At 34.3% G+C, this 14,066-nt stretch overlaps 1 protein-coding gene across 1 annotated transcript; it reads right to left on the minus strand.

Moving 5' to 3' along the window:
• Positions 1–3,084: 3,084 nt before the first annotated feature.
• Positions 3,085–3,642, minus strand: LOC115212193. The gene has a single exon (XM_029781033.1). The coding sequence runs from the start codon at positions 3,640–3,642 to the stop codon at positions 3,085–3,087; it is 558 nt and encodes a 185-aa protein (XP_029636893.1).
• Between the last annotated feature and the right edge of the window lie 10,424 nt (positions 3,643–14,066).

The following is a 14,066-nucleotide window of genomic DNA, read 5'->3' on the forward strand; positions in this document are numbered from 1 at the left end:
ACATATGTGTTTGTATATATGTTTGAATATACATATACATATATTTTGTTGTATATATATATATATATATATATATATATTTAGATATGTATATATGTATTGATATGTATATATATATATATATATATATATATATATATATATATATATATATATATATTATATATATATACATATAATGTAGGTACGTGTGAATATATAACTTCTTATCATCCATTTAGTTCTGATCAGTGTTTTTTGTTTTGCTTTCATTCACTTGTAATATGCAAATGTAATCCTGTAAACTCGCCCAACACAATATGGTTTTAATTTATTGATAATTCAAGTATGTACAGCAAATGTAATTTATGCATAATTCTGATGAGTTCAGTTGGAGACCTCTGAGATCGAATTTCAATGAGGCAATTGCAAATGGATGAAGTAAAAGGACATGCTCACATCATTCTCCTTATTTGTAATGACATACATACACACACACATATATACATACATACATGCATGCATACATACATACATACATACTTACATGAATGCATGAATACAAACACACACACACACACACACAAGGAAAAGGAAAAATCCAGAGAAAGGAAGACAGAGGAAAAAAAATCGCCAACGGTATACACACGGTCACATTTTATGTATGTATGAGAGTGAGAGGGAGAGAAAGAAAGAGCGATCTGGCGGGAGACAAAGAGAGAGCGATAAAGCGGCGATCTGGCAGAAACGTTTGCACGCCGAGCGAAATGCTGAGCGGGATTTCGTCTGCAGCTACGTTCTGAGTTCAAATTCTGCCGAGGCCGACTTTGCCTTTCATCCTTTCGGGGTCAATGAAATAAGTACGAGATACGCACTGGGGTCGATATAATCGACTTAATCGGTTTGTCTGTCCTTGTTTGTCCCCTCTGTGTATAGCACCTTGTGGGCAGTAAAGAAATAAGAAGGAGAGAGAGAGAGAGAAAGAGAGAGAGAGAGAATGAATAGCAATGGACTCAGAGAATTGTCCGTGTATCACAGTGAGCTCCTATTACGTACTTGGCTCTCAGTCCACGTAGAAGTCAATGCAATTGAAAACCAGAAAATTCGGGTGATAAAATTATTCTTTGAGGAGTATACAAAAACGTTAAGTCGGCAGATAGGATAGGTGAATATATACTTATTTACCAATATGCTTTCAATAGAAATATGGCGCTTCGCAATCTTCTATATGTAATATTTATTTCCGTAAGCAATTAATTACGTGAGCGTTTCCATTAATATATATTGTCAGAACTATACAATGTTATTGTATGTTCAATATTCACGAATTAATGCAAATAAAGGAAGTCAACCTATCAGATCTCACGAAAATGATGGTTACATCAAAAGCTCGACTTCATTTGCGTTAATTTGTGAATATAGAATTGTACAGTATAATGCTCGGTATGCATGTTAATACAAAGCTGAACCGATAATATCTGGCATAATGAAATTAAAACCAGATGGAGAAGGTTACGAAACGGCCGTAACCCCAAGTAAGTTATGTAGTTAAATATATATTCATCTTTCATACCTCTCGAATTTATGCTCCTATGTTATATTTATGTCCCTCTGGCTGTGTGGTAAGTAGCTTGCTAACGAATCCCATGGTTCTAGGTTCAGTCCCATTGCGTGGCACCTTGGGCAAGTGTCTCCTACTATAGCCTCGGGCCGACCAAATCCTTGTGAGTGGATTTGGTAGACGGAAGCTGAAAGAAGCCCGTGGTATATACGTATATATATAAATATAAATATATATATATGTGTGTGTATGTGTGTGTGTATATTTGCGTGTCTCTTTGACCCTCCAACATCGCTTGACAACCGATGGTGGTGTGTTTACGTCCCCGTCACTTAGCAGTTCGGCAAAACAGACCTATAGAATAAGTACTAGCCTTACAAAGAATAAGTCCTGGTGTCGATTTGATCGACTAAAGGTTGTGTTCCAGCATGGCTACAGTCAAATGACTGAAACAATTAAAAGAGTAAAAGAGTAAAAGATTATATATATATTATATATATATATATATATATATATATGTAAATAATAATACTTTTATAAGCTTAAAGCTTATTTACAATCACCGTGCATTGACTAAGTTAACTCCATGATGACCATTTTTTTTTTTTATCAAGCAACTAGGTTGCATACACAGAGATCATCTCGGCTCTGATCAGCGATTAGTGCACGACACTGGTTTTGCGTATATTTGCATCATCCTTTTTAACCAGTTTACGGCGGATTTCATTCAGTTGCCTGTCTGTGCCAACGGTAATCGCCCCGATTCAGGTTAGCACTCAGTGCGAGTTAACGTTTGGCGTATATTTACGTCAACCGCTTTAGTGCAAGTACTGTTTATATACCTAAATTATGTACTTGTGCAGGACGCTCATGCGGTATTATTCCTGAATAAGATCACTCAACAGCACAAGTTTGATCAACTTATTTATTTACAATCACGTGAATTAAAAAAACTGACTTTAGTGCGGTAGAATTCAAAACAGGGTACCACACAGTGGCATATTACATTGTGAACAGAGGTATCTGGTTTCCTTACATTTCCCTTTGCTTTACATACTGTGCATCTCTTTCAAGCATTTGTCTTCTTGGAGGTGGGTAGAAACAGTCGTGGAAAATGCCCACGTCCCTTCACCCTGCGGTGATAAGTGAATCCGGCGTGGGAACGTCGACTCATTCTGTAATTTTGCAGGTCTGATACTTCTACCATTTCACGGAACAATAGATTCTGGAATGTCAATCCATCTCGCGCATTGCCAAGCATCTGCCGATTCAAGTGCGAGTTCATGACATACATGACAATTATATGCAAGAAAATTTATTTGCATCTTTTCACAAATTTTCTCACCGATATTTGCATCGTCGCCAGCTGATCTGAACGATGGACCCCGCATATCCCTTCATTGTACGAAACAACTACACTCGGTTTCATTATGGCATTACCGTCTGTATCTTGTTTGCTAGTGTTCTTCATGTGTACAGAATGCATTGTGGATAACATGCAGACGTGTTTCTTGTCACGTTACACTAGAGGGAGTATGCCACTATCAGTGCATCGTTACGCTGATTCCCCCTTTTGAAGTTTCATCTTTTGAAGTTCGTATGGCATGTTTTTTCCCGTGCGTCGTCACAGTCTCACAGAAATTAATCCCCCTCGCTTGCAGCTTCAGGAAGACGTCTGGACTGGAAAACCACTTGTCCATATAAATATTGTGGCCTTTGTCAAACAAGTTTTCATCCAGCGACAACTTGACATCAGTTGACGCTAGAGTATACTCTTGAAGTTTCAATCTCTTCTGACCAGTGTAGATTTTGTAATTCCACGTGTAGCCAGCCAGTTGACTGGCATACTTTATAATCCTTGACTCCAAAGCGGGCATCTTTTTTCGGTTTGTATTGTTTGAATCGGAGCCTTTCCTTAAATTTCCAAAAAAACTCTCGTCCTGTGTGGAAACACACACCGTTCTAACATTTTCAGTCACTTTGTCAACGATAGGACGTATTCTGTGCAGCCTGTCATCCTGGTTTTGGCCGAAGTTGAAATGTAGAAGAAGCGTCAAAAGTCGATCACGTGGCATCGGTTTCAGAAAGAAACTCGTCGACATAGCTGGTTACCGATTCTAATACCACTCCAGGATCGTTTCTCCACGATGCCCATCAGTAATAGCAAAGCAAGCGAAACTTTGATTTTGTCACCTGCGTTTGGAAACCAATCCCCGCCATGCCTGACTTTGACATGCTGGGGAAAGTTTTCAACAGTGTCACTCATTTCGTCCGCCCTATATTGAAATACTTCATCCGGCAAAACCTTGAGGAAGATTTCCGATCGCAATTTCCATGTTCAAGGTTTGCTTTTATGGCAGGTGTACGAGTAAACACAAGCCGTCCGACACCAGTAAACACAGGTGTTACCTGCCTGTACCTTTCGTTCACTGGTATATCATCATCGCTATCGGAATCATCCGATTTTGAACTAGGAAAATACTCACTCTCCGAGTCATCCGTAAGAACCAATTTGTCAGGTGGTGGAGCTTGGTGTAGTTTGGCGCGACGACCGTAAATTCGACGAAACAAGACACGACGACCATTTGAAATGATAATGATATATTTTATAAACTTAGAGAACTTATAAACGAGTACCGTGCATATATATATATATATATATATATATTTATGAAAATAGATCACGGAGTGACCACCGTACACTACACAGGTACGGGCTGCCCTTTGGCAAGATGTAACCCCAGATTAGCGACCCTGCAGAGGAATATTGGACTCCAACAAGACGGATTGGGACGAGTCAGCAGAAGAACTCAATTGAACCATTGGTATTTCTTAAAAGGTAATCCTAGAAGATCAACGGTCAAGATCACCAAGCTGTATAAAGAGAGTAGCTGTAACTTATCCTTTGGGTCTGTAATAAAGGAACTAAATGGAGACAGAGAGTCAGGGGAATCCACGAAAGCAGCAGCATATATATATATTATATATATATATATATATATATATATATATAATAATATAAATTGCTCAGCAGTATATTATATATATATATATATATATATATATATATACATATATATATATTATATTAAATTAGAGATAAAACCGCTATTAGGCAAATCAAACAATGAAAAACTTAACTTAATACATAAAATTAATTTATTTATTTATATTATTTTAAATATATATCAAAAGTATTAAAAGTTTAATAAAAGATAATGAGGAAAACACTACGATCGTTTCATGGCTGTCCAATTCGTAATAATTCGAGTTATGGTTACAGTCAATCTTCAGGTAATTGAAATATTTATCTTAGCGAGGTTTAGCAATGAACTAAAATTTTGAATCGGAAAACGTCTTTACAGCGCTTATTAGAATACTCGTGGAATTACGTTATTAGCAAAAAAAAAAAGAAGAAATTGTTGAAGATTTCATTACGCGTGAGGAACCTACGTTTTATTAAAGATTGTGAATGGGAAAATTATTTGTTTATCATTGTAAATAAAATGAAGTCACAATAAAGAATAAAATCTCTCTATTCTATAATATTATTTATAAATAACTATGGATAAATGAAACTTAATACAAAATAAATTAATGATTTAAATGATTAAAATCCACTAAAATTATTAAATATATTCTAAAAATCTTATAAGATTAATAAATATATAAAAATTTTGTATTGTATTGTAGCATGATTATAGGCATTTATATATGTATTTATTATATGATATATATTGGTTGTGTGTGTATGTATATATGTGTATAAGATGATGTGTGTGTATATATATGTATATGTATATACATATATTTATGTGTATGTGTGTGGGTGTGTATATATAGGTGTAAGTGTATATATTGAGTATTGTATGGATGTACATGTATGTATGAGTGTGCATATGTGTATGTGTGTATGTGTGTGTATATATGTGTATATATGTATGTATGTGTGTATGTATGTGTATATGTGTATGTATATGTATATGTATGTATATATATATATATATATGTATATATATATGTATATGTATATATATTTTTTTATATATTTATGAATACGTATGTATAGTTATACTACAAATTTTGATAAGTATTTATAGTTTTGGTTATCATCACTAATTTTAGCTTATAAAGGCATGGGAAAGACTTTATAGTATGTTGAGGGGTTACTATATAAATACATTTTTATATATTTATTAATCTTATAAGATTTTTAGAATATATTTAATTATTAGTGGTTTTTAATCATTTAAATGATTTAATTTATTTTGTATTAAGTTTCATTTATCATAGTTATTTTATTAAATAATATTATAGTATAGAGAGATTTTATTCTTTATTTGTGACTTCATTCTATTTACAATGATAAACCATTAATTTTTCCATTCACAATCTTTAATAAAACGTAGGTTCCTCACGCGTAATGAATTCTTCAACAATTTATTCTGTTTTTTGCTAATAACGTAATTCCACGAGTATTCTAATAAACGCTGTAAAGACGTTTTCCGATTCAAACTTTTAGTTCATTGCTAAACCTCGCTAAGATAAATATATCAATTACCTGAAGATTGACCGTAAGCATAACTCGAATTATTACGAATTGGACAGCCATGAAACGATCGTAGTGTTTTACTCATTATCTTTTATTAAACTTTTAATACTTTTGATATATATTTAAAATAATATAAATTAATTAATTTTATGTATTGGCTTAAGTTTTTCATTGTTTGATTTCCCTAATAGTGGTTTTATCTCTAATTTAATATAATATAATATTTTACTATAAAATTGGATTCAATCCTAAATCTGATTTTTCTGTGTAAGTTTGGATTTATTCCCTAATATTTTATTATATATATATATATATATATATATATATATATACTGCTACCTGCCTGTACCTATTATATATTTATGTAATAGCCACAGAAGTGACTGTGTGATAAGAAGCTTGCTTCCCATTCACATAATTCTTGCAAGTGTCTTCTACTATAGCCTCGGGTCGACCTAAGCTTGTGAGTATATTTGATAGACAGACGGAAATTGAAAGAAGCTCGTCGTATATATATATGTGTGTGTGTATTTGTGTGTCTGTTTGTCCCCCCACCATCGTTTGACAACCGATTTTGGTGTGTTTACCTCCCCGTAATCTAGCGGTTCGGCAAATAAAACGGATAAAATAAGTAGCAGGCATACAAAGGACAAGTCCTAGAGTTGATTTGTTTGACTAAAGACGGTGCTGCAGCATGGCTGCAATTAAATGACTGAAAGTGTTAAAAAATAAAAGAATATATGAATATATATATTTGTGTATGTATATATACATGCATATATTTATGTATGTGTATACATATATGTATGTGTATACACACACACACACATATATATATATATATATATATATATATATATATATATATATATAATCTATTATAAATATATATAGATAATACATACATACATACATGTGTATAAGTATGTTAGTCTCATTTTATCGTCTTACTTTACGATAGTACAATTTCTGCAAATGCTTCCAGTTGCAGTTGTTTGGAGACATATTAATGTCTCTCAACTATCATGATGCCATTATTTGCATGAAGAGTTGCCGGTGTATGTGTGTGCGTGTGACTTATATTATAGCAGGTTAGGGGTTTGATATCACCGCTGGAATTTGAAATTTGTTTGCTGAATTTGTCAGAGTGCTCTGTTTCTGCGTCACATTAGTGTATATTATATTAAATGCTTGCATTAGAATTTTATTGTCTTCAGTGTATTATTACTTCGATCCTTAACTTTTTTTGTTTTTATGAAGAATCCTCTACAGGATACATGTGTTTTTAACCCCTTTGTGGTTTCTGTTGCTAGTCGTGGCACGTTACAATCACTGTTTATCCTTGTATCACAAATAACACAGTTGTAATCGTGTTGTTTACAACTTTCATATTACAAAATATTAGCATGTTTTTAGACTTGCAATCTTTAATGGTTTCTTGTAATGATTTTTTAAATATTTTGTTTCACAAGGTTATTAACAAGGTTATGATATTTTCTAGTTAGTTTGCAGTTGATTCATGCTATACACTACACATTATTTATATATAAGTGTTGTGACTGAATCTGTTTATTGTGTGTTATTTCTAACTTGTTTGTTCTTTCCTTTGTCTACTAGTTCTTTGAAAAAAAATAACTATACTTGATTAGTGATTGTTTTATTCTGTAGATTTGCTTAAGTGGCGCTTCGTTAGTAACGACAATAGTTGAAATTCTCATATATACAAGATGAGAAATGATATTCGTCATTCATGTGTGCAATTATATTCTCTTTATAAGCATGTGTACTTCCTATGTATTTGTATAAACAAACGAAGTACATCTGTTATTTATTTGACTACGCATGTTAAAGGTGAATTCACTCCCAGACTATATCTCACACGTACACATACTCATACGATATTCCAAAGACACGTTGACATCCACGTATAGTCGTACGCACACATACGCGCGCACGTATTCATACATACACACACAAATACACACGCACACATTCATACACACACACACACACACACACACACACACACAGACACATAAACAACATATAAGCAAATGCTACCAGTACACTTAAAAACATCCATGTGTTCACATTCTTTTAGATACACACCAATTGAGGGAAGCAGTTTTAAGGGAAATAGATATATTGCAACGCATTTACAACTACTCGTATCCACACACACGAACACACACACACTCGTACACACGCACACACAAACTTCTGTACACACATACACACGCATATGCACGTACTTTCAGAGGTACTCCTACACACACAAAAATTTTCGAAATAAATAAATATATATATAAATATAAGCATTACGTAACATAATCAAAACAATGTACAGCGGTGACATAAGCCAGCGGTCATCAAGATTTTTGTTTTTAAGATGCAGAGACGGAGTCGTGGCTCTGTGGTCGTTAAGAATCTCGCTTTGGAATCAGGCAGTTTTTACTTATTTTATCTTGGGGCTGGCCAGATTGGAGCAATCTCGAGTATAACCAGCCGAAATTGCAAAGATAATCTGGAACTCGACTGAGGATAAAAAACTCCGAATTATCCGTCCTTGTTTTCCTTGTATCGTCTGTCTGGATATTTTGGGATTATTCTATTTCTCTACCTCCACCTCCCTCTCTTCTCTCTCCACGTGACCGGTGTTCGGCCAGGCCTGACCTTTCTGTACAATCCTACTGTTCAACACTCTGTGCAAGTGTCTTTTACTATAGGCTCGGGCCAAACAAAGCTTTGTGAGTAAATTTGAAGATCGGAACCTTCTAGAACCCTGTCCTTTGTATACAGACACACACAGTCACATATACACACATATGTATTTATACGTACGAGTGAATGGAGAAAAGAAAGAAAAGGACACTAAACAGTGGAAGTTGGAGTTGCATGTATTTCTCCATTCAGGAATCTCGAGCCTGAATGAGATGGACCACTCGTATGGTATCTGCGAAACTTTAAATCGCAGGGTACATAATCAGAAAGCTTTGAGTACTATACATATATATGCATGAGGATTTGCCTGGGATTTGTAATCTACTTAAATTTACTGGTATCTGATTCTTGAAAATTTAAACTTATTCCTATATACTGAGTTCTTAATTGATATCTGCGAGGATTTTAAAAATCCAGCTTTTGCTTACACACACACACACACACACACACACACACACACACACATGCACACACACACACACACACGCACACACACACACACACACACACACACACACACATACACATACATATATATACTGACACTGCTACATGCGTTTATTTTTCAACCAGGTTACGGTAACAAAAGGTGTCGGTGAAATGCAAAGGTAAATACACAAAAACACATACATGAACAAACATACTCACACATATTTATGCGTGTGTCTGTGTATACCAAAGTAATACGCATATCCACCAGACAAGTTCAAGTTATGTATGAGCAAAAACGTGCATATTTATACACACAAACCTATTCAGACGTCCACGAATACCAACACCTGTCACTAGGACAGTGGCCTGTTTGAAATCTCCAAATGACAAAACTTAAATCCTAAAGAAATTATATAAATGCAGAATTAAGAAATGAAAGATATCGAACGAATATTAAGTATACCGGTGGTGAACATTTATGAGATTCGTGCATCATATCGCACACTTAATAACCAAATCACAACTGAGTTCACAACACTAAAAATCTCCTGACTAATAGTGGCAGTTGTGACGGTTTGCAAACCCACCGATGTGAAATACTGCTTCACCACTCCAGAGGATACTCTTAAAGAGATCAGACCATGTTTGTAGGAGGACTTCTAAATTTGAAACAAAATAATCGATCTGAAAAAAAAAATAAACAACGTAGAATCAATTACCATACATTGTAGAACATACAGAACAAATTTGAGGAAAAAATTATAGTTGATAAATAAATTATAAGTATTTTAAAATAGTTATTTTTCAATCATTCTGTCTATCTATCTATCTATCTATCTATCTATCTATCTATCTATCTATCTATCTATCTATCTATCTATCTATCTATCTATCTATCTATCTATCTATCTATCTATCTATCTATCTATCTATCTATCTATCCATCTATCTATATATCTATCTATCTATCTATATAAAATACAAAAATGGGAAAGAACGCAAATTATCCAGAGACGATACAAGGAAAACAAAGACGGATCATTCGGAGTTTTCTATCTTCAGTCGATTTCTAGATTAAGCTGACGTGTGTGGAAGTAAAGTTTTTACGGTAGGGTCATAAGATTTAACAAGCACAGGAAGGAATATAGATGTTGCACGGACAGTAGTCCAACCAAGAAAGAAAGTTCAGGCCTGGCCGAACACCGGTCACATGGGGAAAAAGAGAGGGAAGTGGAGGTAGAGGGATTGAAGAATTAAGGAGGGGGCGAGAGAAAAATGAAAGAGGCACAATGAATGGAAAGAGGGAAAGTGAGCATGAAGAGAAGGCCGGAAATGTGAGGGAGGGGGAACGAAAGAACGAAGAGTGGAATGAACGAAGTGTCAAAGGGCTGAAAGAAAGAATGAAAGAATGAAAGGATACAAAGAACAATAGAGTCGTACGAAATTTAGATATATATACATACATATTTTCACCTTATTTCCGAATTACACTACTTGGCGGTTGGAGTTATGGCTGCTCTTTCTGGTGGACGAATGGCCTGTTCAGGCCATTCCTAAATTGTTATATTTATACATATTTAGTCTTTGACTATTTTCTCTTTTCCATTAGGCCGCTGGTAGCGATAAATTTTTACTGAATTTTTTGCTACCCTAAATTGATTAATTGATAATTTTCTGACTAATTCTGAGATTGAATCAGCAGTTTATATTTGCTGCCGATAAGTTTGGCGCGAATGCGTTGGTCTTGAAAATTTTAAGACAGATATTCCCGAGGCATTGATACAGTAGCCTCGTGTATATCCGTCTCTCCCAGGTTTCTTTTACTGATGAAGTGTGACCTATGGTAGACTAGCTTAATTTAATTTAATTAAGCTGGTCTATCATTAAAGACACCGAAACGATGCATCGTATAAAAGATGAATTAGGGTAAATGTTTTTAAATTTTCACCTTATTTCCGAATTACACTACTTGGCGGTTGGAGTTATGGCTGCTCTTTCTGGTGGACGAATGGCCTGTTCAGGCCATTCCTAAATTGTTATATTTATACATATTTAGTCTTTGACTATTTTCTCTTTTCCATTAGGCCGCTGGTAGCGATAAATTTTTACTGAATTTTTTGCTACCCTAAATTGATTAATATATATATATATATATATATATATATATATATATATATATATATATATATATATATATAATATATATATATATACAGGCACACACACACATACACCACATATATATGCACATACATGTATGCAAGCATACATGGATGCATATTGTTTTCAACAAACCAATCCTTTTGCAAAGACCAATACTCCTCCCAAAATAAACATATTTTCCTAATAATTTTTATTCCTACCGATTCCATTGAAATCATTGTTATCCAAAATATCAACAAAGGCGTATTGCGAGTAATATTATTTTTAGTTTAGTTTAGACTATAGCTTTCAATAGTATTTCCTAGGACATTTTTATTTCATTTCTTTCCGTATCCTTTCCAGATGTCCTACACAATAACCACACACACACACACACAACACACACACACACACACACACACACACACACACACACACACACACACACACACATACTCAAACGCGCACACGCACACACATAGACGCATGCACACGCGCACAGAATTACAAAAGTATACATTCACACACATGTATATATATAAATATATAGCATTAATTCACACATATTATTTATCGTAATCTTTATACACACGTATATATATATATATATATATATATATATATATATATATATATGACAGGTATCTATATAAACATGTGTATACATATGTACATAAAATATATGTATCTGTATATATAATATATATGTGTATATATGTGTGTGTGTTTATATATATTTATGAATACACATGTACATAAAATATATCTCTATATCCGGGTATTTACACACACACAAACACACAGACACACACACACACACACACACACATGTATATATATATATATATATATATATAAACACACATATAAATAAACACACGCACACACATTTATATACACATAATACAATTCGCATTCTCGTAAAGTTTTATTTCGGATTTCTTTATATTAGACATGGGAGGTGTATGCTGATGCGAAGGTACAAAAGTTATATATATATATATATTATATATATTTTACTTTTATAGTCATCTGTGAAGGACAGAAACCTGTTATTGGCATATATATATATATATATAATATATATATATATATGCCAATAACAGTTTCTGTCCTCACAGATGACTATAAAAGTAAAATTCAACAATGACGTCCTTCGCTAAGAAGTCTTTATAATTGAATGAGAAAAACTGGAGAGAGACTCTTCTGTGAGTTTGAGTTCGTCTGTATGTGTGTATGTGTTTGCGTATCTGTTCGTGTAGTGTGTGCGTGTGTGTGTTTGTGTGTGTGTGTGTGCGCGCGTGTTTGTGTGTCCTCTCACGGATGAAATACACTCCACATGTGTGTAGAAAGTTGGTGTGTATATGTATATGTTGAGCTACATCTGTATATAAATAGCTCACTACACACATGTATGAATAAGATCGTGTGGTTGTGAGCTCGACTCCCGGACCGGGCTGTATTCTTGAGCAAGAACTTTATTTCACATTGCCCCAGTTCACTCAGCTGTAGAAATGAGTTGCGACGTCACTGATGCCAAGCTGTATCGACCTTTGCCTTTCCCTTGGATAACACTGGTGGTGTGGGGAGGGGAGGCCGGTATGCATGGTCGACTGCTGGTCTTCCATAAACAACCTAGCCCCGACTTGTACCTGGGGGGGGGGGTAACTTTCTAGGTGCAATCCCATGGTCTGTGCCGTGAACGAAGGGGTCTCATATGTCGTCGTGATAGATCGTTAGCCACAACACACATTTTTTTTTTCTCTCCTTGATTTTTCTGTGTCCCTTTCTGTAGAAGAGCGTAGGCTCGAAACGTAAAAGACTTTTCTATTCCTGAGCGTTATACTAATACAACGGTTTGTTTTGTAAACCACCTGTCTTCGTCTTTTTTTTTTTTTGTAAACTCTCCCTATATATATATATATATATATATATATATATATATATACATATATATATACATATATATATACATACACTTACTCTCTCTCCCTATATGTATACACACACACAAGCACACATAGGCACACTCACACACACATATGTAAATATCCTATAGATCAGTAGTAGTATGCCTTCTTTTAAAGGTTATGGTGTTTTTCTCAGGTGAGATATATCAGTTATGGCCCCCTATTATAGATAATACTAATAGATTTTTGGAAAGAATAAATAAACTGTTAAGACAGTTAGTAAAACAAGGGTATAGATATGATACATTAGTTAAATTACTTAATCAATGTTTAGGTGGAAGACTAGAAATATTAAATAAATATGGTGCAACATCTAGCCTTCAACTTAGTAAATCATTATTGCTCACAGAGAGCTAAATATAGAGGGGACAAACAAGGACAGACAAAGGGATAAGTCGATTACATGGATCCAGTGCGTAACTGGTACTTATTTAATTGATTCCGAAAGGGTGAAATACAATGTCGACCTCGCCGGAATTTGAACAGAGAACGTAACGGCGGACAAAATACCGCCAAGAATTTCGTCATGTGTGCTAGCGTTTCTGACACCTCGCCGCCTTAGTAAATATTTGTAAGTGTCTGGAGTGTTTACAAGTAACTCTAATTCCATACTACTTCACTAAAATGGTTAAAGACAATTGAGAAAGTAGTGAATTAAGGACTACGTCATCAATAGTTATGACAGTCTGTTGAGAATATAGTTGACAGA

The sequence above is a fragment of the Octopus sinensis genome, linkage group LG5 (assembly GCF_006345805.1).
Source record: "Octopus sinensis linkage group LG5, ASM634580v1, whole genome shotgun sequence".
NCBI classification, from domain to species: domain Eukaryota; kingdom Metazoa; phylum Mollusca; class Cephalopoda; order Octopoda; family Octopodidae; genus Octopus; species Octopus sinensis.

Excerpts from the sequence above, each read along its gene's own strand:
- LOC115212193 (XM_029781033.1), bottom strand. The coding sequence starts at position 3,642 with ATGTCGACGAGTTTCTTTCTGAAACCGATGCCACGTGATCGACTTTTG.